This window comes from Mixophyes fleayi, chromosome 5 (assembly GCF_038048845.1).
Source record: "Mixophyes fleayi isolate aMixFle1 chromosome 5, aMixFle1.hap1, whole genome shotgun sequence".
NCBI classification, from domain to species: Eukaryota; Metazoa; Chordata; class Amphibia; order Anura; family Limnodynastidae; genus Mixophyes; species Mixophyes fleayi.
Genome location: NC_134406.1, coordinates 268,476,826 through 268,500,802, shown reverse-complemented (window position 1 = coordinate 268,500,802; position 23,977 = coordinate 268,476,826). Strand labels below are relative to the sequence as shown.

Here is a 23,977-nt window from a genome sequence, read left to right as displayed (position 1 = left end):
AGAATGCCGCTCACCTGTGTTAAGACGCTCTCCATTTCTGCTTTCCTCTCTGCTGTACACTTCTTATCAGACATGAGCTTCTGAAGATGAGCTGCCGGGAGAACAAAGTGAACGTTAGTGATGGGTAATGGTCACACTGCTAGGTTTAAGGGTGCTTCTTTTTTATGGGGGCTGAACCACCTCCAGACACTCGCATCACTTGATGTCATACACCAGCAGGCGTTCCTGGCTGAAGAGTGTCACATGATTAGACGGGAGATGACCATGTGACACACATCCAATCATATGCCACCCTCTCTGGCCATTGTAACACTAACACCCACTCAGATGCATTAAATGCTCATTAAATCTCATTTATGGCCCTTAAACAATGTATAAGTTGTCACCTTTGAGAAGATGGTCGGCTCGGAAGCACTCTCCGTTCTTGACATCTTTCACCATGAAATCTGCAAATTTGTCAACATGGCCGGACGTCCTGAGAGAGAGAGATGAAGGTGAGGATTGTATTTGATCACAAGGTAGTAAGATAAGAGATAGAGGCCATATGTAACATCTCTAATAAGGTCTCCGTCACAATACTGTACGAACGTCTAAGTGCAGAGATGGCTGACAGACCAGACAAAAGAGGAGAGAACGAAAAGACTGAAACATTAAAATACATAACAGGTTAAATAACTTTCATGCTGGAAATATTTTCTAGAATAACCAACATCACACAGGACAAAGATACTGTAAAATCAATAAAGTAATTTGAGAAAATATTTTACATTAGTTTATGATTGGAACAAGCTTGAGGGTGTACTAGTGTGAGTAGTACAGGTGGGAGGACGGTAGGTGTGAGGGTGTATTAGTGAGTAGTACAGGTGGGAGTACGGTAGGTGTGAGGGTGTATTAGTGAGTAGTACAGGTGGGAGTACGGTAGGTGTGAGGGTGTATTAGTGAGTAGTACAGGTGGGAGTACGGTAGGTGTGAGGGTGTATTAGTGAGTAGTACAGGTGGGAGTACGGTAGGTGTGAGGGTGTATTAGTGAGTAGTACAGGTGGGAGTAGGGTAGGTGTGAGGGTGTATTAGTGAGTAGTATAGGTGAGAGTAGGGTAGGTGTGAGGGTGTATTAGTGAGTAGCATAGGTGAGAGTAGGGTAGGTGTGAGGGTGTATTAGTGAGTAGTACAGGTGGGAGTAGGGTAGGTGTGAGGGTGTATTAGTGAGTAGTATAGGTGAGAGTAGGGTAGGTGTGAGGGTGTATTAGTGAGTAGTATAGGTGAGAGTAGGGTAGGTGTGAGGGTGTATTAGTGAGTAGTATAGGTGAGAGTAGGGTAGGTGTGAGGGTGTATTAGTGAGTAGTATAGGTGAGAGTAGGGTAGGTGTGAGGGTGTATTAGTGAGTAGTACAGGTGGGAGTAGGGTAGGTGTGAGGGTGTATTAGTGTGAGTAGCATAGGTGAGAGTAGGGTAGGTGTGAGGGTGTACTAGTGTGAGTAGCATAGGTGAGAGTAGGGTAGGTGTGAGGGTGTATTAGTGAGTAGCATAGGTGAGAGTAGGGTAGGTGTGAGGGTGTATTAGTGAGTAGTATAGGTGAGAGTAGGGTAGGTGTGAGGGTGTATTAGTGAGTAGTATAGGTGAGAGTAGGGTAGGTGTGAGGGTGTATTAGTGAGTAGTATAGGTGAGAGTAGGGTAGGTGTGAGGGTGTATTAGTGAGTAGTATAGGTGAGAGTAGGGTAGGTGTGAGGGTGTATTAGTGAGTAGTATAGGTGAGAGTAGGGTAGGTGTGAGGGTGTATTAGTGAGTAGTATAGGTGAGAGTAGGGTAGGTGTGAGGGTGTATTAGTGAGTAGTATAGGTGAGAGTAGGGTAGGTGTGAGGGTGTATTAGTGAGTAGTATAGGTGAGAGTAGGGTAGGTGTGAGGGTGTATTAGTGAGTAGCATAGGTGAGAGTAGGGTAGGTGTGAGGGTGTATTAGTGAGTAGCATAGGTGAGAGTAGGGTAGGTGTGAGGGTGTATTAGTGAGTAGCATAGGTGAGAGTAGGGTAGGTGTGAGGGTGTATTAGTGAGTAGCATAGGTGAGAGTAGGGTAGGTGTGAGGGTGTATTAGTGAGTAGTATAGGTGAGAGTAGGGTAGGTGTGAGGGTGTATTAGTGTGAGTAGTATAGGTGAGAGTAGGGTAGGTGTGAGGGTGTACTAGTGTGAGTAGTATAGGTGGGAGTAATTAGTGAGTAGTATAGGTGAGAGTAGGGTAGGTGTGAGGGTGTATTAGTGAGTAGTATAGGTGAGAGTAGGGTAGGTGTGAGGGTGTATTAGTGAGTAGTATAGGTGAGAGTAGGGTAGGTGTGAGGGTGTACTAGTGTGAGTAGTATAGGTGGGAGTAGGGTAGGTGTGAGGGTGTATTAGTGAGTAGTATAGGTGGGAGTACGGTAGGTGTGAGGGTGTATTAGTGAGTAGTATAGGTGGAAGTAGGGTAGGTGTGAGGGTGTATTAGTGAGTAGTATAGGTGGGAGTAGGGTAGGTGTGAGGGTGTATTAGTGAGTAGCATAGGTGAGAGTAGGGTAGGTGTGAGGGTGTATTAGTGAGTAGCATAGGTGAGAGTAGGGTAGGTGTGAGGGTGTATTAGTGAGTAGCATAGGTGAGAGTAGGGTAGGTGTGAGGGTGTATTAGTGAGTAGCATAGGTGAGAGTAGGGTAGGTGTGAGGGTGTATTAGTGAGTAGTATAGGTGAGAGTAGGGTAGGTGTGAGGGTGTATTAGTGAGTAGTATAGGTGAGAGTAGGGTAGGTGTGAGGGTGTATTAGTGAGTAGTATAGGTGGGAGTAGGGTAGGTGTGAGGGGGTATTAGTGAGTAGTATAGGTGGGAGTAGGGTAGGTGTGAGGGTGTATTAGTGAGTAGTATAGGTGAGAGTAGGGTAGGTGTGAGGGTGCATTAGTGTGAGTAGTATAGGTGGGAGTAGGGTAGGTGTGAGGGTGTATTAGTGAGTAGTATAGGTGAGAGTAGGGTAGGTGTGAGGGTGTATTAGTGAGTAGTATAGGTGAGAGTAGGGTAGGTGTGAGGGTGTATTAGTGAGTAGTACAGGTGGGAGTAGGGTAGGTGTGAGGGTGTATTAGTGAGTAGTACAGGTGGGAGTAGGGTAGGTGTGAGGGTGTATTAGTGAGTAGTACAGGTGGGAGTAGGGTAGGTGTGAGGGTGTATTAGTGAGTAGTACAGGTGGGAGTAGGGTAGGTGTGAGGGTGTATTAGTGAGTAGTACAGGTGAGAGTACGGTAGGTGTGAGGGTGTATTAGTGAGTAGTATAGGTGAGAGTAGGGTAGGTGTGAGGGTGTATTAGTGAGTAGTATAGGTGAGAGTAGGGTAGGTGTGAGGGTGTATTAGTGAGTAGTATAGGTGAGAGTAGGGTAGGTGTGAGGGTGTATTAGTGAGTAGTATAGGTAAGAGTAGGGTAGGTGTGAGGGTGTATTAGTGAGTAGTATAGGTGGGAGTAGGGTAGGTGTGAGGGTGTATTAGTGAGTAGTATAGGTGAGAGTAGGGTAGGTGTGAGGGTGTATTAGTGAGTAGTACAGGTGGGAGTAGGGTAGGTGTGAGGGTGTATTAGTGAGTAGTACAGGTGGGAGTAGGGTAGGTGTGAGGGTGTATTAGTGAGTAGTACAGGTGGGAGTACGGTAGGTGTGAGGGTGTATTAGTGAGTAGTATAGGTGAGAGTAGGGTAGGTGTGAGGGTGTATTAGTGAGTAGTATAGGTGAGAGTAGGGTAGGTGTGAGGGTGTATTAGTGAGTAGTATAGGTGAGAGTAGGGTAAGCTCTAATAAAGAGATGGGTTTTTATTTCAAGATATGAAAACAGTAAAGTAGTCCTGTAGGCAGGAGTGAGCGATGAGACGCAGGTCAGAGGTAAATCTAAGAGGGAATGAGGGAGGGTGTTTAGAGATGCAGTTTGAGATGTATTAGGTGCTGTTGAACACCAAAAAGGAGGTGGTTGCAGTAGTCGAAGCAGGAGATGAAGAATGAAGACGTATTTTGGTTGTTACTTGGGTAAGAAAAGGGCGCGTTCTAAAGATAATTGGAAAATGAAAGCAATAGAGCTGCAAGAGAGATTAAAGGTGGAGAAAAGCAGTGAGGGCCTCAAGGCTTAGAATGAGGAAATGATTGTGTTGATGATGGTGAAGTATTATCTCTGTTTTATGACACTGTTGCTTTGCAAGTTAGTTTTATAATGTGCTGCACGTCTTTATTTTTATATTATAGGCTAAACAGTGGTTCCCAAACTTTTGCAGTTCGCGGCACCCTTAGAGTCTCCATAATGTTTTCAAGGCACCCCTCCAAAATAATTACTGAGCAGTCCTGTTTTATAAGCAGTTGGGTCAAAAAAAACGTAATAAGTATTTAGGTCAGGACAGAAATACTTATTTAGTTGTACGCAACAATAATAGACATAAATCCAAGAGAAAATAATATTTTTTATATATTTTTTTCAATTATGTTTCTGTCAAAGAATAATTAACAGCTAACTCACTCTGTGCCCTCCATCTCCACACACGGCGCCCCCTCTGCACCCACACACGCCGCCCCCTCTGCACCCACACACGCCGCCCCCTCTGCACCCACACACGCCGCCCCCTCTGCACCCACACACGCCGCCCCCTCTGCACCCACACACGCCGCCCCCTCTGCACCCACACACGCCGCCCCCTCTGCACCCACACACGCCGCCCCCTCTGCACCCACACACGCCGCCCCCTCTGCACCCACACACGCCGCCCCCTCTGCACCCACACACGCCGCCCCCTCTGCACCCACACACGCCGCCCCCTCTGTGACGGCCAGCCAGAGGGGAAAAAAAAACAAAAAAATACTTACCATTCCGACTCAGTATCCTCCTCTCTCTCGCAGCTTGTCCTTGAATGTTGGGAGCTCTGCGGGAGAGAGGAGAATGCTGGGTCCCGGCACCGCGCGGATTGGCAAGTTGTTGTTTTTTTGTTTTTTTTCTCTGGCTGGTTTCGACACGCCTGTGACAGCGCCGCGGCGCACACTTTGGGAACCGCTGGGCTAAAGCTTAAGAAGGTACAATGAAGGTCAGTAATTCTTTGTATCGGTATATAACACCTGCACTGCAGGCTTGGGTCTGAGCCATCTTACAACCGGGTGGGGTCTCTGTGACAGATTGCTCCATGATGAATTCATCTGTACTTTGCTTTTAATAAAGTAATTTCTGATCATTCTAAGTATGGTCTCAAGTGGTACATTCCCACAGCAAAGGGAGTAGAGACAGAGGAGTCACGGGGATAGTGACCGATAGCACTTTCTAGACTTGCTTTTTTCAAACAGCCTTATTTTTATTCTTAATATTCTATGTATTTTTGGAGCCAGATGCAATTATTCTGTTGCTGGAAACTATTGTGCATGTAACCAAGGTTCAGTATCCAAGGAAAATAAATAGCCACTAATATTTAGTGGATAACGAAAGAAAAGAAAACAAATGCCAGAGAAGAAAGAGCTACGAGTAACACTTGCTAGTATATACCCAAGGTGTATGGGAATAATTGTACATTATGCCTTTAGAATTCTGTTTTATATAGATATAAATGTAGCTTTTAAGACAGCTTGGTAACAATCTGTTCTCTTTAGCTGAAAGTCAGAGGAGAATTACTTCAGAACAGGTTCCGGGGTCAGCATGGTGCAGTCAATCTCCAGAATCTGCTCCTCCTGTATAAAGTGCTGTCTCCATGTCTGGATAATATTATTCTTCAACGCACATCCGACTGGCCCAAAGTCGTACAGTCCACTGACCCCTGCAAACAATCATTATTGGAAAACATAAGTATCATATAGAAACTGTATGTAAAAAGCAGTATAAGCCTACATTAATATATGCTCCGATGTCTGTAAATACACAGCCTTAATCTAACAGATACAACTGATTCTAAACATTATCCCAATTGTAAAGCGCTATGGAATTTGCTGGCGCTATATAAATAAATGATGATAATTTGAAAACTACATACAAAACACCTGGTTAATACGTCTTTTAAAAACCTTATTACCCTTCACCAACTGTAGCATTCAGCATAGTCCCCTGTAGCCAAGATCATTGGTGATCTCTGCTGCTTTGGGCAGCACAGTGGCCTAGTGGTTAGCACTTGTGCTTCACAGCACTGGGGTCATGAGTTCAATTCCCGACCATGGCCTTATCTGTGTGGAGTTTGTATGTTCTCCCTGTGTTTGCGTGGGTTTCCTCCGGGTGCTCCGGTTTCCTCCCACACTCCAAAAACATACTGGTAGGTTAATTGGCTGCTATCAAAAATTGACCCTAGTCTCTACCTCTCTGTCTGTATGTATATGTATATGTCTATGTGTGTGTGTGTCTATATTAGGGAATTTAGACTGTAAGCTCCAATGGGGCAGGGACTGATGTGAATGAGTTCTCTGTACAGCGCTGCGGAATTAGTGGCGCTATATAAATAAATGATGATGATGATGATAATGCTGCTCAGCAACGTCCCACAGCCAACACCTTACATCTCAGTAGTAAAGAGTTTAAAATAGTTTGTTTTTCCTCCTGTACTTCATTCCAATGCAAAAGACAATGACAGATCCTGATGGTCTTCCCCCACCTCCTCCCAACAGTTTCTGTACACCTAGCCTACAGCAAGAGCTCTGATTCAGAAGCCAATTGTGACTATTTCAGGAAGCAGAGGGGAAGGAGGAAATAGTCTAATCTGCAAGTATATATCATACACATTGGGTTCGGTTTGTCATACTAGGAAACAATTCAAGTCCTATTCTACTGCACATGAAACATTTTTTTCATTGAAACGTCATAGACGGACACGTTACCTCTGCCCATGGACCAGTTACCCAGAGTTTTATCCTCAGGTGATGACGGGAGATAATAACAATAACATTACTTCCCTACAGACCACTAGACAGTAATGAGTATTTGCAGCATCAACACTTTCTATGCAACGGAGGTGGGGAAGAAAATCACTTGGGAACGTCACCATTGACTACACTTATAATCCTAAGAGACTTTTGCATTTAAATTAAGTTTCACAAACCTCCCAGTAATCACAGATTTAAAAAAAAGAAAAAAATGTAATTATAGACGGATCACACACTGGGGTTCCCGGTGTCAAATTCTACAAAAGGAAAAACAATATCACGCTGAACAAAATATGTTTTACTCATCGATCACCTGATCCCTCTCTGATTAAATACCACTATGAACTGAAGTCTGAGAGAGAAGTCTTAGAAAGTTTTTAGAGATTGAAATCCTATTTCTAAGTGCTCATCTATCCCAACACATTTGCTGAGGGCACTTACCAGATGGCCAACTATTATTCTTATAGAATGCTTCTATTTTCTAGGACAAAAGGTACAGGTATGGGATCTACCATCGGGAATGTTTTAGAGTAAGGGTTTTCTGGTTGTTTAAAAAGTTTTTCAGATCCTTGTCCTCCCTTCCTGGGATAACAGGATCCGCATACAAGAGCAGAACTTTACTGTTAAGTATCAATGAATTAACTTTGTGACATCTAGGTAAATCTTTTAGAACTATTTGAATACATTTAATCTTGAAAATGCCAACACACCCTAAATTCCACTTGTACCCCTGGTTTAGGTTTCATTTGTGGCGCTTTATGATTTTACCTTTTTAGGAACTATTACACCCCTATTAAACGTTCTTGCTAATAGAGAGCAGTCCAAATTATATTTTAAAGAAATTAGACACGAATACAAATATGTGTGTGTAGATTATTTATAGATTTATGAACATATGTTAACCCTGTTTCTGTGTAAAAGTCAATGGGAACACGCTAAGGAACAAAACGAGAGCTGAAAAAGAATGTTCTCAGCGAAACGCGTCACTATCCAAAGAAGTCAACTTCGTTTATGCAGTCGCTCAGACTGACCTCCATCCAACTGTTTTGTATGTTCTATTCAGTCTCTCTCTGTTGGTCTATGCTGGCACTAGTGATATGAGGGTAACTGACCACAGCCTGACTGCTACTGGGGGGAGGGCATTCGTAAAGAACGGGGGATCGTTACTTTTAAAAATCTTCAATGCAATTAAACCATTATTCAGGTTTCTAAAGTCAGCTCAATAGTAATACCTCCATATATAGCAAAAGCCTGGTCGTAAAAGAATCGTCTCTTTAGCGTGTCTTCCATCTTCACTCTGTCCACAACGTCATCCTTAGGTTGGAGAGATAACTCCTACAGAACACCAAAGAACAATTCAGATACATCAGTGATTGTGTTGCCCACAGAAGGATGTACAGTGGTTTAGGATGTCATGTGGGTAAAGGAAGGGGGGGATAAATTGCCAGCTCAGTGGGTTTTAGAGAAGTGTGAACTCTGTCACATACCCCGTTTCCTGCCTCCTACACAGCACCGAGAAAATAAAATAAATGGCTTTTGTTTGCAACTGTGGCTTCCTGCAGAAGGTGAAACACAGATCACGTCAAATCCGAGCACGGCTGCAAGATTTAAACTCAAGTTTCATTTCCAAAACAATCAATTGCTGCTCTGAGAGTCCCAATCCTCTGTCTACAGAAGGGCAGTCATATCGGGCTGCTGGGTAAGAGTTTACAACTGAAAGCAGGATGAAATGAAAGGTCTTGTATGGTCAGTTTTAGTACTAAGGGACAACTTTACATTAATCGGGTAATAAAAAGAGAAACATCATTTAATGTAGGACAGATCAGAGACACACAGATACACACACACACACACACACACACACACACACTCATTGGAGTGTGGGAAGAAACCGGAGCACCCGGAGGAAACCCACGCAAACACGGGGAGAACATACAAACTCCTCACAGATAAGGCCATGGTCGGGAATTCAACTCATGACCCCAGTGCTGTGAGGCAGAAGTGCTAACCACTGAGCCACCATGCTGCCCAATCAGTAGATGGACATCTAGCTGGATCTGCTCAAGACAGATCCTGACCATCTGCAGGAGACTGACTTGAAGCAACCAGAAATTGCCCTCTTGGGTAGGGACGAATGGTGATATAATTAGATGTAATGTCCTGAGATAGGAAAGGGATGAAAACTATCTATATGTACATCCAGAATATACACCAAGGATGGAGGAGACGATCATGTATGACGGGCCATGTATGATCTACAACATACATGGCCCAACTGCAGAGTGTGGGGAGTTTGTTGCTAACTCAAGAAATTAATCGTGGGACATACTATAAAATAATTGGGCATTTTAATTTGGTAGATGTGAAGAAGGCAGAACACCCAAATCATGTGCAGGATCCCTGGAGAGAGACATCCAGAGGAACCTGACTGCGGCCATAACTAAATAAATAAAACGCGTCGTTATACGTGGAAATGTGGACTTGGGAGGGAGATTTTGCATTAATACTTAGAAACTCGACAGGATAAGCGGCTATTATGCAACTGACCATAAGCTCGGTGTCTCTCAGGGTCAACACTGACGAAGCTCTCGCTCAGCAGGTTTCTACGCAGGACTATTAGTAATGTACGGTTATCACTGACCAGGCTCTCGCTCAGTAAGTTTCTACCCAGGACCATTAGTAATGTACGGTTATGCTGCTGGTGAGAACAGCAGACAGTCACCTCCTGGAGAACGTTTAGGATTATATGGTTTCTACCTTTGCTTCCAAGATTCGTTTTCTGGCCTTCAGCTCGGCCACCGCCCTGTCCACATCCACCTGAGGAGCCTTCTCTTCTTTTAACTTGCGGATGAGGTCGCCCTGAAAACGGAGAGAGAGACACATTTAGTTTTTCCCCCAGTACTGTATCAAACACGTCAAACAAAGGACAACACAATATTTGGGATTACACATTTGTAACAACATCTTGTACCAATAGGGACCCTCTAGTTCCGAGTTTTCTTCACCAGCCTTCCCCCAATCACTTCTCTCAATCAAAATTACCCTTGTACACCATTGTCTATTTTCCAGACCAAGAGATGGTATAACAAGCCCACCCAACCTGTGGCTCTACAGCTGTTGTGAAACTACAAGTCCCAGCATACTCTGCCTGCTGTCGTCTCACAGAGCATGCTGGGACTTGTAGTTTCACAACACCTGGAGAGTCGCAGGTTGTCCAGACTTTACAGTATAGCGTTACTTTAAAAAGAAGATGTACTCTATAAATGTGAGGTTTAGCCACACCGAATACATAGACAATGTGACGCCTGCTGGTCAGGTTCCACGTTTGATAAAGTTTTTGTTGTTCCAAACTATATCTTACTTGAGATCTTTAGTTGTGTATTTAGATCTCTTGCTGAACACAAGACTTAACTAAATAAATAATGTTTCTTTTTACCATTCCATTAACTTTTATATAGCCAGGACAATAAGCCAGACTCCAGTGCAGGATTATGTGAGCGATGGGAAACATTAGAAGTCAGGAAAGCTTGTGGGTCTAGAGAACTGCTCAGGAGGTTTGTAGGAGCGAGAGGTTTAAATCGACCTGACATAACCTTGACTTATTAACCTGAAAGGAGTGTAACGCCCGCTGATGTGTCATTTCAGGCTTCCTTTACGAGCAGCGAACACACTCAGCCTGTGGGTCTGCTTGTATAGCTGCTAATGCCTAAATCCAGCACTTTCAGGATTTAATCCGATGTTATTACAGAGATAGAGACTCAACCAAAGCGTGAGGACGCTGGAAGGAGCCCTGAGTCACATCAACTGTAATAATCAGGATAAAAGATTTTCAATGAAAGATGAACCACCCCCAACAAGATCCGGAAACGAGCTTGTGTGCCCAGCCAAACAAGAACTACTACACACAGTGTAGGCAGCGGCATCAATATTCCCGTGAACGCAGCCTATCTATTCGCTAGGAATCTCCGACATCACTACGGCGTACAGTGACAAGTGAATTAATAGGCTGCATTCACGGGAAAATTGTTTCAGCTACCAAAACGGTGTGTAGGGCCCAGGGTCACCCTAATCAGTCAAAACCCACTACGGGACATTTTTCATAACCGCTAATATACCACATACACGTTGGGGCTTATTACCTGAGTAAATACAGCTGATTACGCTGCAGTCATCATAAGACATATTTAAAAACAAGTAACAATGTTTTAAACTTTGCAAATTTGCGTAGCTTAACAAACGAACTGCTTCTTACTCAATACAACACAATATTATCTTTAAGGATGCCGGATAAAGCTGTTTATGAGAGCGCAGTTCGTCCTGGTAATTACTTGCACTTTCAGTTATTTCATGTACGTACTGAGGACAGAAGTCACATAAAGATCTCGTACCTGCTTCCGTTTTTCTGCATTTAAAAACCGCTAGCGAAAATGCAAGTCAAACAGAAGTGCTTTAGACATGCGTTTGCTGTAGGCGTTTACCCACTGTAAATGCTGAACACTGAAAACGAAGTGTTCCAAAAACGCAGCCGCAATGCTAATAACACAAGTGGTGACATTAGAATAGTCTCTTGTCAGACAAGGTCACCGGCTGGGTATACAGTCATCAAAATCACTAGTACTACACACACACGTATAAGCCTTATGGGCTCAGGTCTCTAGGTAACCCCGATGCTAAATATCCCCAAAATTATATATATATATATATATATATATATATACTCATAAGTTGCTCAACCAAACTATGTATAGATTCCTAACAGACCTCACACTGTTCCCTTATGTTTCCAAAACAAATGTTCTATACACAAACATTATAAATATACTTATACACATACAGGAGATATCGACCTGACCTGCTTAATCTAGCAGAGAATTCTCTGCTAAGATACGTTGGTTTTAAGAAAACTGTCATTGCGTTAGGATGTACAAAGGAAACATCACATAAAATGTAACTTTTAATTTAAGTCTCTGTAAAAAGATTTTTGCTCCATTGTTTAAGTGTTTCAGCAAGAAATTAAAATAAATAGAAAAAGATGTGTTGAGCCCAGACTAATCCAGACAGCAGCCAGTGCTAAATTCAGGAGCAGAAACTGATCTCACAGATGAAATCGGTCAAGCCGACATCTCTGATAACTATGGTTAATGTCAGAAACTGGATAATGTTAACACTGTCCAGGCATTCTTTGTTGTCATCAATACAGATTTTCTGGGCAATACATTCCACGGGGGCTCAGTTGTTAGCACTTCTGCCTCACAGCACTGGGATCATGAGTTCAATTCCCGACCATGGCCTTATCTGTGTGGAGTTTGTATGTTCTCCCCATGTTTGTGTGCGTTTCCTCCGGGTGCTCCGGTTTCCTCCCACACTTCAAAAACATACTGGTAGGTTATTTGGCTGCTAACAAATTGACCCTAGTCTCTCTCTGTCTGTGTGTGTATTTTAGGGAATTTAGACTGTAAGCCCCAATGGGGCAGGGACTGATGCGAGTTCTCGGTACAGGGCTGCGGAATTAGTGGCGCTATATAAATAAATGGTAATAATAACTCTTTTACTTGGACCTTATGACTTAACCAATCAGGGAACAGAATTCTAGGTTAAACAAAACCTTATCCTGGGCCATAGTCCCCTTAATGAAGATATTCCAGATTTATTTGATTTTATCAAATTACATTATCCAAGTGTATTAGTAATCTACTGTATAATACTGTGCACATGTATTACATAATCCGGCCCTTTAGACTGTAAGCTCTTCGGAGCAGGGTTTATTCGGTACCCTGAACTCTGCGTTGTGGAAATTATATTTTTGCTATTAAGCCCTGTTAGACACATTTTACATCTTCTGCACAATGCGGAGGGAGATACCGACCTTTATAAATTGTATATCATTTATTACATCAAATCCTATCCTGTGCACATAATATAGGAGTGGACAAAACACTGTTGAATTCAAGAGCCGTCAGCCCCTTCTAGCAGCCAGAGAATACGTATATTTTGTGGCATCCGTACAAATGATTACACAAGCTTAGGTTCTACCATTCACCGTTAGCTACCTGGCTCTTGTCCAGCCATGATACCATATAAGATAGTTTATTTGTCTGCACTAACTTAATGAAGCAGATCCGAGTACCCAACTTCCCTCAGTCATTCAATAGATTGGAGACGCAGCTCTCCCCGTACTGCATTCAGCTCGCTCCAATTATTTGTATACTGGAGCATTGGACACATGGAGACTCTGCAGGATCTCATATTACCCCAACATGTCATCATCTCTCTCCTCTAGTCTACAGTGAAGGTTTAGGTTAACGTGGCAGAGGGAGGAGACAGAGGGGGGGGGGGGGTACATCATCCTAAATTCCTGGGAGGGGGAGAAGGCACGGTGCAGTATAAAGGCAGCAGATCTTTCAATGCTTTTTCAACTTATTTTTCACTGGCCATTGATATTTTCAAGGAAGAAAGCAAATGAATGTTCATACAGCTTCCACCACCCACATCAATCAGAGAGGGGGACCACGCCTTCCTTATTATTTTACAATTTATCAATTTAAAGTTGCTGAAACATTTGCAAATTTACATAACCGGTTTATATTTTAAATTGCACCCATTGCCTGAGCCCAGGCGGAGAGTCATTTTGTAGGTTGGACCAATATTCAGCAGAACGCAGCCTAATAATTCACAGGAAACTAGCAAAAGGAAAAGCTCTAAAAATATAAATTCTATCATTAATACTTGGACAATATTTAGAGCTTAATAACTTTCAGGAGTCTGAATTGTACACAGGATAAATCCGAGCTACAGACTGCGTCCGCTGTTGTAGGTTTGAGCGCAGCGTCGGCGGGATGTCACATGATTATTGATTATGTCTATAGGAGGGAATTGCACATTTCAATAATTGATTGACACGAACAGACCAACATGCAGCAATCTACAAAATTTGCTGAAGTGTTTCTATCTCCTCTTGAGTAAGGACTCATAATTTCTTTACACACTTAATATTTCCATTAATTTACACAGAGACATACTGGATTATTTAAATTTTTATGTGTGGCTCAGTTGAAAAAATTTGAACTTTTAAATGCATCTATGAATTAAAAGTTAAGTCTATGGTAACTTAGGGGACACAAACAAGCCTTAGAAGATTTAAAAAAATAAAAAAAAGTAAATTTTTTTTTTTTAGAAATTCAATATACTCTTACTATTGCTTCCAGATTAGAATTGATAAAGGACTAAATGGCAGATGGAAGTGGAAAATTCAGTTTAGACATGCATTAAATGAAATAATTAGCAAATCATTCTTGAATAATGTGCTAGAGGGATACAATGTATTAATTCTTCTGCAAGACTTCCGCAGTCTGCCCTATCTTAACCCGAAAGACAAAGGTCACCCGCCTGTGTTTGCAGAACTGACCCTCCATAGAGGAAGCGAAATTCATGGAGCTGGGAAGGGTTTTAACGTAGCCCAGTCTGACCCAGTATTTAATGATCTGCTAGGCCTATTGTTAATTGTAAAGCACTATTATACTATGCAACACTGTACAAGGGAAATATACACAGTAAGGAGGTGGCTTTCTGGCTGATGACTCTTCTCCAATCTCGGTTTACATCTGTGAAACACCTATGTAATTGTGCTGCTTGGCAATTCCATGCAATCAGAGGCACAGCTAAAGCTTATTTTCACCAGGACAATCAGTTGTATCCTCCTGCTTACACATGAAAGTTTGGACAGTGAGTGCTTAATTCTAACCAAATGGGAAGGACTTTTAATGTTTATAGTGATGATATTATACTACTAGTGACCAATACATCATCATAACCATTTATTTATATAGCGCCACTAATTCCGTAGCGCTGTACAGAGAACTCATTCACATCAGTCCCTGTCCCATTGGAGCCTACAGTCTAAATTCCCTAACACACACACACGCTGACTAGGGTCAATTTTGTAGCAGCCAATTAACTTACCAGTATGTTTTTGGAGTGTGGGAGTAAACCCACGCAAACACGGGGAGAACATACAAACTCCACACAGATAAGGCCATGTTTGGGAATTGAACTCATGACCCCAGTGCTGTGAGGCAGAAGTGCTAACTACTGAGCCACCGTGCTGCCCATGGTCTATAGCTGCAATGGCTTACACACAGAACTTATGACCAGAATATCTTGCCCTTTGTTCCTCTTCTAAAGCCAATATCCCAAAATGATCACAGTGAATTCACACGGTCTATAAATACCGATATATTGGGCGACTTGTATAGACTTCGCCACAAGCGAGCAGCCATATTGGACAGATGTAGGGAGTTCAACCCAAATAGATGGATCCTACAGGGCACCTATTAGCACCGTGGTGCAGTAACCCCGCGCAATGTCAGATGCTATTTAATGCCACTCCTGATCAATATCTGATTGATCCCAACCAGATGTTGACCAGGCTCCAAGATCATATTGAGCCCACTCCAGCAACTCATCAGACTGCACGAATGCCATCTAGCAGGCCGAATCAATAGTCATCAAATCACTAGGAGCTACCGATATCACTGAGGTCTGGGGGGGCCAAGGTCAATGTTTCCCAATGAATTGACAGCCTAAGTATATGTTTAGCCCATAAAATAGCTTCCTCCGCTATGTGCAGGTGACTGATGCACTAAAAGCCAGAAAACGTCCACCAAGGGAACTTTCTGAACCAGCAGAGGTGCAAGGTTAAGAGTAATAATTTAAAATATATTTTGTGGCAGGAAACAATAGCCAGTTTTCTCAGCAGATCAGACCTACAACTGTGAAATATGGAAATTTCCAAGTGATTCCCTGGCTGTGCACTTAGTCTTCCTCATAGGATAAACAGCAGCCTAACTGGGAGCATCTATCTGTGAACGTTACTGGTATATTATCATAACACACAGTAATAGTTGCTGTGTGGTGTGAGCTGCTGTATCGTGCTGTCACAATGCCTAACTCATCTTACAACCTGCTCTAAGAAAAAAAAACAAAAGAAAAACTAATATGCGTCCAAAAATAAATAGTGGGGTACAGATCCATGGATACAATTCATGCCTATGGCGGCTGTGACTGGTCCACATCACGAAGGATTACCATGGTGTATTCATAACATAGCAAGAGAAGTCTTTGAAAACAAACATTATTTAACTGGGAATCTTCATTAATTCCTCAGAGCCGCCCTTTAATATTTTAGAACTATAGTATCAAATTATCTGTTTGTAAGGGAGTTTTATTATTTTAGGCAGATTAGTTCTACATAAGACTCAGAGTGCGATATTTTCAGGACAACGAAACTCATCAGCAGCCGACCAAGTCTTCATTTCTGGAACCTCAGATTAACAACCTTCCCGAGACCCCAACCCCCAAAAATAAAATCATCCCACACAGGATAAATCAGTGGTTTCATATTTAATATTTCTTCATAGCAGTGACTCACGCCAAAGCACCTCATCTCACACTTACGTATACAATATATAGGACGCACGGTTTGATGCCATCATATTAAAAGATTAAATTAACTGACGATCACAGAGACCAACTAAAAATATCAGCACTTATATTGCCCAATAGATTAATAAACTTAATATTTGATATCGTTAGGGCTGAACTCCACAGGTGAGCAGCCAAAGACATCAGCTATGACTGGTCTGACAGCGGCCTTTCCAAGAATCCGCTCCTCCTATAAGGTGAGCCCCTTCCGAGTGCCTGGGAGCCCAACAACAATCCAGTCCCAGGTCTCTATAATGTAATGACGACAGCTCAGTTTCGGGTGTCAGTTCCCACCCATAAAATGCCCTCAGATAACTCTGGTGTCAACCGCCTATATACAGTGGTTCCCAAACTGTGCGCCTGGGCTCCCTGGGGTGCCTTGGAGATCTCACAGGGGTGCTTCGGCCAGGGCCAGCGGTAAGCAATGCTGGGGACTACTTGGTAATTATTTTGGCTTAGCGGTGCCTTGAAAAATTTTTGGAGACCCTAAGGGTGCCTTGAACTGAAAAAGTTTTGAATCCACTGGCCTATAATGTACACCCTCAGGTAACCAAGTGTATTGAATGTGTACCCCTAGGTAACTCAGGAGTCATCAACCCTCAAAGTGCACCCTCAGATAACCCAGGTGACATCACCCCCCCCCATAAAGTGCACCCTCAGATAACCCAGGTCTCATCATCCCCCCCATAAAGTGCACCCTCAGATAACCCAGGTGACATCACCCCCCCCACAAAGTGCACCCTCAGATAACCCAGGTCTTATCATCCCCCCCATAAAGTGCACCCACAGATAACCCAGGTCTCATCATTCCCCCCATAAAGTGCACCCTCAGATAACCCAGGTGACATCACCCCACACAAAGTGCACCCTCAGATAACCCAGGTGACATCATCCCCCCCCCATAAAGTGCACCCTCAGATAACCCAGGTCTCATCATCCCCCCCCCCCATAAAGTGCACCCTCAGATAACCCAGGTCTCATCATCCCCCCCATAAAGTGCACCCTCAGATAACCCAGGTCTCATCATCCCCCCCCCATAAAGTGCACCCTCAGATAACCCAGGTCTCATCATCCCCCCCATAAAGTGCACCCTCAGATAACCCAGGTCTCATCATCCCCCCCCCCATAAAGTGCACCCTCAGATAACCCAGGTCTCATCATCCCCCCCATAAAGTGCACCCTCAGATAACCCAGGTGACATCATCCCCCCCATAAAGTGCACCCTCAGATAACCCAGGTCTCATCATCCCCCCCATAAAGTGCACCCTCATACCCCGGGTGACATCACACCCCACATGTCCCAGCCTCTCACCTGCTGTCTGACCGCCAGCCTCAGGGGAGCCAGCTGCTCCTCCACACCGCCCTCCATGCTGCGGGTCACCGGTAGCGGGTGATGTCCTGTGTGTGTCCGGGCTGTAGCTCGGGTGTGCCGGGTGTGCGGGCTGAGGGAGACGGGCAGATGTCGCAGCAGGGTGGGGAGGGACCTCAGCACGAGCATCACACACCTCACTGCATGATGAAATCTCTGCTGCACCGGCTGCCAGAAAGTGACGCCATTGCAGCAGCCGGCACCATCCTGCTTTACGTCCAGGAAGCGCGGCCACCGCCATCTTTGTTGAGGGCAGTCTGCCAGATGTTCAGTACAATGAGAACCTCATACCAGGTACAGGGCCTCTTTATTACCATTTGGGGCTGATTTATTGATTGCTCCATAGTTTCCAGGGACAGCCCCTGTAAATTTAAATATTTGTCCCTGAAAATGTCCCTATTGTTCAGTATTGACCGTCTCCCATAATACAATTATTATTATTCTATACATTTCATACAATTCTCATTCAGTATTTTATGGCCATTACAAGGAATATTTAAAATGGCTATAAAAAATATATCAGAAACAAGTTCAGTAAATATTCCATAATATGAATATAATATGGAATGTGTTGCAGCGAGGTTCACTAAACCAGAGGAACAAACCTGTGCTTGTCCCAGAATCTGTTTTTGGGATCATTAGTAATGGAATACATTCTCTTGGGAACACTTGGGGTCCAGGAAGATCGGCACACTGAAACATGGGGTCCCAGAGCAATATCACGCCAACACTTGGGGTCCCAGAATAATGTCTCACTGACACCTGAAAAGATGAAAAGTGTCCATGGAAATCATTTTACAATATTGGCTAATAAAGGCAAAACTTGCATTTAAAATGATTGTCGCTTTAGATTTCCCATGCAAGGTTACAGTTATCAACAATTTGCAAAAATCGCTATTTGATATATTTACCCCTGTCAGGGTGAGAGCAGAAATCTTATATGATGAAATAGAATATTGAATGTCAGGGCCCAAATAAAACATTGCATTGATACATAAATGAACCTAATTTTCAACTCAGATAAATGTGTGACCAAATGTTTTTAAAAAGGAAACAATTAGCCCAGTAGGAGGTAATTAAGTTAGGCAAACCCTTTGTGAGGACACCAGCTTAAGATATTCAGATCACAGACATCCATTGTCTTTGATCATGTATTCCACTTCCTAATTGACTTCCTTCCAATAGATATTGTAAACACAAACTAACCACTAGATTTAAATTAGAGAGCCATATGCCTAGGTGAGAATCTTGGAGACTCCTGTTAAAAATGTAGGCTCTTTATGCAGGTATATAGAAATATGAACTTGAAAGGAAATACCTTAATTTTTCATATTTTGGGAAATCCATTTGCTTCTCCGTACTGAGGGGCAAAAACCACACAAGGGTTTTAAAACATAGATACCAACTATACAGGGAACAGCCATAGTATTTCAGGATGAGATCGGATATTGTTGTAATCCCATCATATTTGGTATTTAAATGTGCGGGAAGTTATAACCGGTTTATTGAAGGGGAAGTTATGTCTCTGGGAGATATCTGAGAAAAGCTAAGACAGGTCAAAACTTAGGAATGGTTTTGAACAAGCCTTAGGTGACACCCAATGGACATTTCGGTCCCCACATTAGCATCCACACTGCCCCTGGTGAATGCCGTCCCATTTGAGTTTGCTTAAAAACTTGTGTTTTGAAGGGACAAGCAGTCAGCTTCTTGGGGATCAATGTAATTGAAGAACTGTCCATCTTTTATGCTCTGTACTTTCATCCCCTTTCTAAAACAGTTAGATTAAGATTTGACATACAAGTAAAAAATTGCAAACAATTATAAAAACAAATGGGATGAAAGTACAGAGCATAACTTACATATAATAGTCTATATGCCTGGGGCAGGCAGAAAAGGTGGACAGTCCTTCAATTAGATCTCATTCCATTAAGCTCCCACCGCAAAGTTTTTGTGCTTATATTAATGCCAGTGGAAGTTCGGAAATCTTCAGCTATGGAATCAGCAGAGCGTTGCCAACTTTTGTGCACCATGCGCCTTAGCAGTCATTCACCCTGCTCTATGATTTTACGTGGTCTTCCGCTTCCTGGCTGAGTTGCTGTTGTTCCTAAACGCTTCTACTTTCTAATAATATCACTTACAGTTGACCGTGGAATATCCATCAGGAATGAAATTTCACATACTGTTTTATTGCAAAGGTGGCATCCTATCACAGTGCCACGCTGGAAGTCACTGAGCTCTTCAGAACGACTCATTTTGTATCATAAATGTTTGCAAATGGAGACTGCATGGCTGGGTGCTTGATTTTATACACCTCTGGCAACGGGTCTGATTGAAAGACCTCAATTCAATAATTAACAGGTGTGGCCAAATAGTTTTGTCCATACAGTGTATATATACTGAAAGTCGCAAGACCTAATTAAAAAATGTTTTAATACAGGAAATAACATTCTGATCTTCCCTACAGATTTTTTTCCTATTGCAAGTGTGAATGCAATATCAGATATCTCACAATCTCAAATGCGGGTAAAAGTTCAGGGAAGCCTTACATATATGTTTGTGATTGTTAACAGCTCCTTTGCACAAGAGGAATTTGTAATGTTATGCAATTATCATATGCAGACACCAGAGGGAGACATTTCAACTAAAACTAAGATAAATTCCACCATAGCTGCATTTGTACCTAGATATCTGTATGTGAACATATTATAGTAAATGAAATGTCTTATATTAGACATAGATTAATGTCTGGATAATGTATTAGTTGGATTATTTGGTGCAGAATAAAATAATGACTTTGTTTTTTCTGAAAAGTTAGAAATCTTTTGTAGATACATTGTGTCAATGTCTTGCTGGTGAGTGACGCTACATACAGGCGCACACACATTACAAAAGAATGTTAAACTTGGAGCTCTACTGTGGCAGGATGCATTCAATATCCGATGGTGATCAATGCAGAAATATCAATAGGCTCCTTACACATGGTTCAGTTCTTTATTAAATCCTCATTGGCCGTTGGGCATCACATGACTACACGGTGGCTGCTGCTGTCAGAGGTGTCACTTAATTAAACCCGCATAGAACATATATATCTATCCGCTATTTCACAACCCAGTCACCATACACACGGCATTAACATTGGTGAACTGAATAATTGTACATGCCTAAAACAGATGCAAACTCTAAAGTCCTACATTATTTATTTACTAATGATCAGTTATAGGGCATCACCCATTACTCAGTGCTGTACATGTAGTCATTCACATCAATCCCTGCGTCTTTGGAGCTTACAGCTAAAGGGGCCTACTTTTCAAGTCTTAAACTGTGCGAAAAAGGCTATTTCCGCATGGTTTAGGAATTAAAAAGTAAAATGGTAATTTAAGAATAGTCTGACGTAGGAGATAGCAGAGATCATCATCATCATCTATTTATATAACGTTACTGATTCCGCAGCGCTGTGCAGAGAACTCACTTACATCAGTCCCTGCCCCATTGTGGCATACAGTCTAAATTCCCTAACATACACACAGACAGAGAGACTAGGGTCAATATTGATAGCAGCCAATTAACCTACTAGTATGTTTTTTGGAGTGTGGGAGGAAACCCACGCAAACATGGGGAAAACATACAAACTCCACACAGATAAGGCCATGGTCGGGAATTGAACTCATGACCCCAGCGTTGTGAGGCAGAAGTGCTAACCACTGAGCCACCGTGCATTAGGTAAAGTACCACACAATCCAGCAGTCCCCAAAATACTTGAGGACAGCGGTCTGAACAAATGTCTCAAACTCTAAAAAGTTTAGCTTTTCGGAGCTTGATTCTAATGGCTCATGTCATGTGAAGATGGCCAATCAATCCTATGGGGAGAGCATCACAGGAAAAGGATCTGTGAATCCCTCTCCGACAGGGTTGTTTCTCTCCCCTGCGCTGTTCAACGCAACTGGCAACGGCGCCAGCGAGACCCTAGGTCAAACAAGCGCAGTAAAATCTTTTTTTTTTAACTACAAAACCAGGGGTTCAGCATCGCTGCTAAATGTACCCCAAGTCATGCTCATCTATTTACGGCTGATGTGCAAATTTTATGCTAAATAACTAAGTTCATCCAGTATATTAGACAATATCTGAGATATGTCAGTGGTAAATATTATTTTTTATTTCATCCTAACTGGTTGAGACTCAGGTTTTATTTCCATGGTAACAGAATTGAATGAAAGGAGCCCGATATTCCGTTCACAATAGACAATCCTGCCAAGCTAATGAATTTTTTTTAGATGTGGATGTAAGCATTGTAAGTGATAAGCTGTTTGATTATTTATATGGTGAGGTTACCGTCAGGAACGCACCAGGGGCTAGATTTACTAAGCTGCGGGTTTGAAAAAGTGGGGATGTTGCCTATAGCAACCAATCAGATTCTAGCTATCATTTTGTAAAAGGTACTAAAGAAATGAAAGCTAAAATCTGATTGGTTGCTATAGGCAACATCCCCACTTTTTCAAACCCGCAGCTTAGTAAATATACCCCCAGGTCTTAAAAAAGGTTTGCCAAAAAGTCAAGTGATTCATGGCAAGAGAATAACATCATCTCTCACACTGTCTGATCTGCAGCGTGGGGAAGAATTGCGTAAAGTGCCCGTAGCCACCAATCAGATTCTGGCTATCATTTGTCTAGTTCAGGATAGAACATGATAGCGAGTATCTGATTGGTTGCTACGAGCAACACCACCACTTTTTCTTTTCAGAAGGATTGATAAATCTACCCCTTAACACTCCATCTCGTGGGGGGGGGCGGGGGGTATGTAACATGATCTCCATATCTAAATCATGTTACATACACCTAAAGAACATTTCCAGAATCCGCACATAACTCACACAAGACACCGAAAAAACATTAATTCATGCACTCATCATCTCTCGCATCGACTATTGCAATTCCCTCCTTACTGGTCTTCCCCAAAACAGACTCAAACCCTTACAATCTATTTTGCACGCAGCGGCTAGATTGGATTTCCTTGCAAAACGTTCTTCCTCTGCTGAGCCACTCTGTCAGTCTCTACATTGGCTGCCTGTATTTCAACGAATCCAATATAAAATTCTTCTACTAACATACAAGGCCATCAACAAAATTGCACCGACATACATCTCCTCACTTGTCTCAAAATATCTCCCAACTCAACACCTCCGTTCTGCACAAGATCTGCGTCTCTCCTCCACTCTCATGACATCTTCTCGGTTACAGGACTTTTTTCGGGCTGCACCCACTTTGTGGAATTCCCTCCCTCGCACAGTAAGACTTTCCTCTAGTCTTCAAACCTTCAAGTGTTCTCTGAAAACCCACCTCTTCAGACAAGCTTATGCGCTAATTTGCTGGCGCTATATAAATAAATGATGATGATGATGATATATATATATATATATATATATATATACATATATATGTATATATATTCTGCACTGTTAGACCTTAAGAATTTGCATTTGTTTTAGTCCTGTATAATTATGCAGTTCATCTTTATAGTTTAATAGACTTTAATGTGCTATAAATATTGTCCCCGCCACCCACTCCCCCCCCCCAGTGATCCGAGCCGCCCCCCCTCCCCCCGCACTTACCTCCTTCTCCTCCTTCCCCGGCCCGCTGTACACTCTTTACTGAGGAGATCTCGTGAGAGTGAGACTCACGAGATCTCCTCAGTAAGGAGAATACAGCGCGCTGGGGAAGTACTGCAGGGAAAGTGCTCAGCAGCACTGATCGCGCCGGGGGCGCCCCCACCCACCGGCCGATCAATACTGCTGCTGAGCACTTTCAAGGGCCCCCTGGATGCCATAGGCCCCTGGGCTGTAGCCCAGTTAGCCCTATGGTTAATCCAGCCCTGATTACAATGATAGCTGTTATTTGTTTCTATAATAAATTATTTTAAAAAATATCTATCTTGTGTATCTTTATTAACCATATTTCTTACCTTTACAAACAATCAAAAATTCCCTAAGTAACAAGTATGTTCCACCGCGTAGAACCTCGAGGCGCAGTGTAGTCCAGGATTTAGTGTTAACACACAAATCTAGGAGTTTTCTTTGAGTCATTTTTGTAGTTATAACCTTTAGTTAGTTTGCAACTTTGTCTTTCTCCAGTAGTGTATTATTCTCAGTAAAGTTATCTATTTGTTGGTGATTATTCCTCTTGCCAGGACTTGGTTGCTGTGGTTTGTATCTGGGGTGAACATTGTCTGTAAGTTAAAGTGTGGTAGCACAGATCTGTAGCCTGGTATCCGTAACACAG

At 42.7% G+C, this 23,977-nt stretch overlaps 1 protein-coding gene across 1 annotated transcript in view; it reads right to left on the bottom strand.

The window, feature by feature from the left end:
* The window catches only part of GARS1 (glycyl-tRNA synthetase 1), a 33,088-nt gene extending 15,208 nt beyond the window's left edge, over window positions 1-17,880 (bottom strand). The window contains exons 1-6 of the mRNA XM_075214087.1: window positions 17,648-17,880; window positions 9,613-9,714; window positions 8,088-8,190; window positions 5,624-5,765; window positions 387-475; window positions 15-91 (exon numbers count right to left, since the gene is read on the bottom strand). Coding sequence (XP_075070188.1) covers window positions 15-91; window positions 387-475; window positions 5,624-5,765; window positions 8,088-8,190; window positions 9,613-9,714; window positions 17,648-17,833 — 699 coding nt within the window. The 5' untranslated portion in view covers window positions 17,834-17,880. The remainder of the gene's footprint in view (window positions 1-14; window positions 92-386; window positions 476-5,623; window positions 5,766-8,087; window positions 8,191-9,612; window positions 9,715-17,647) is intronic.
* Window positions 17,881-23,977: the final 6,097 nt, after the last annotated feature.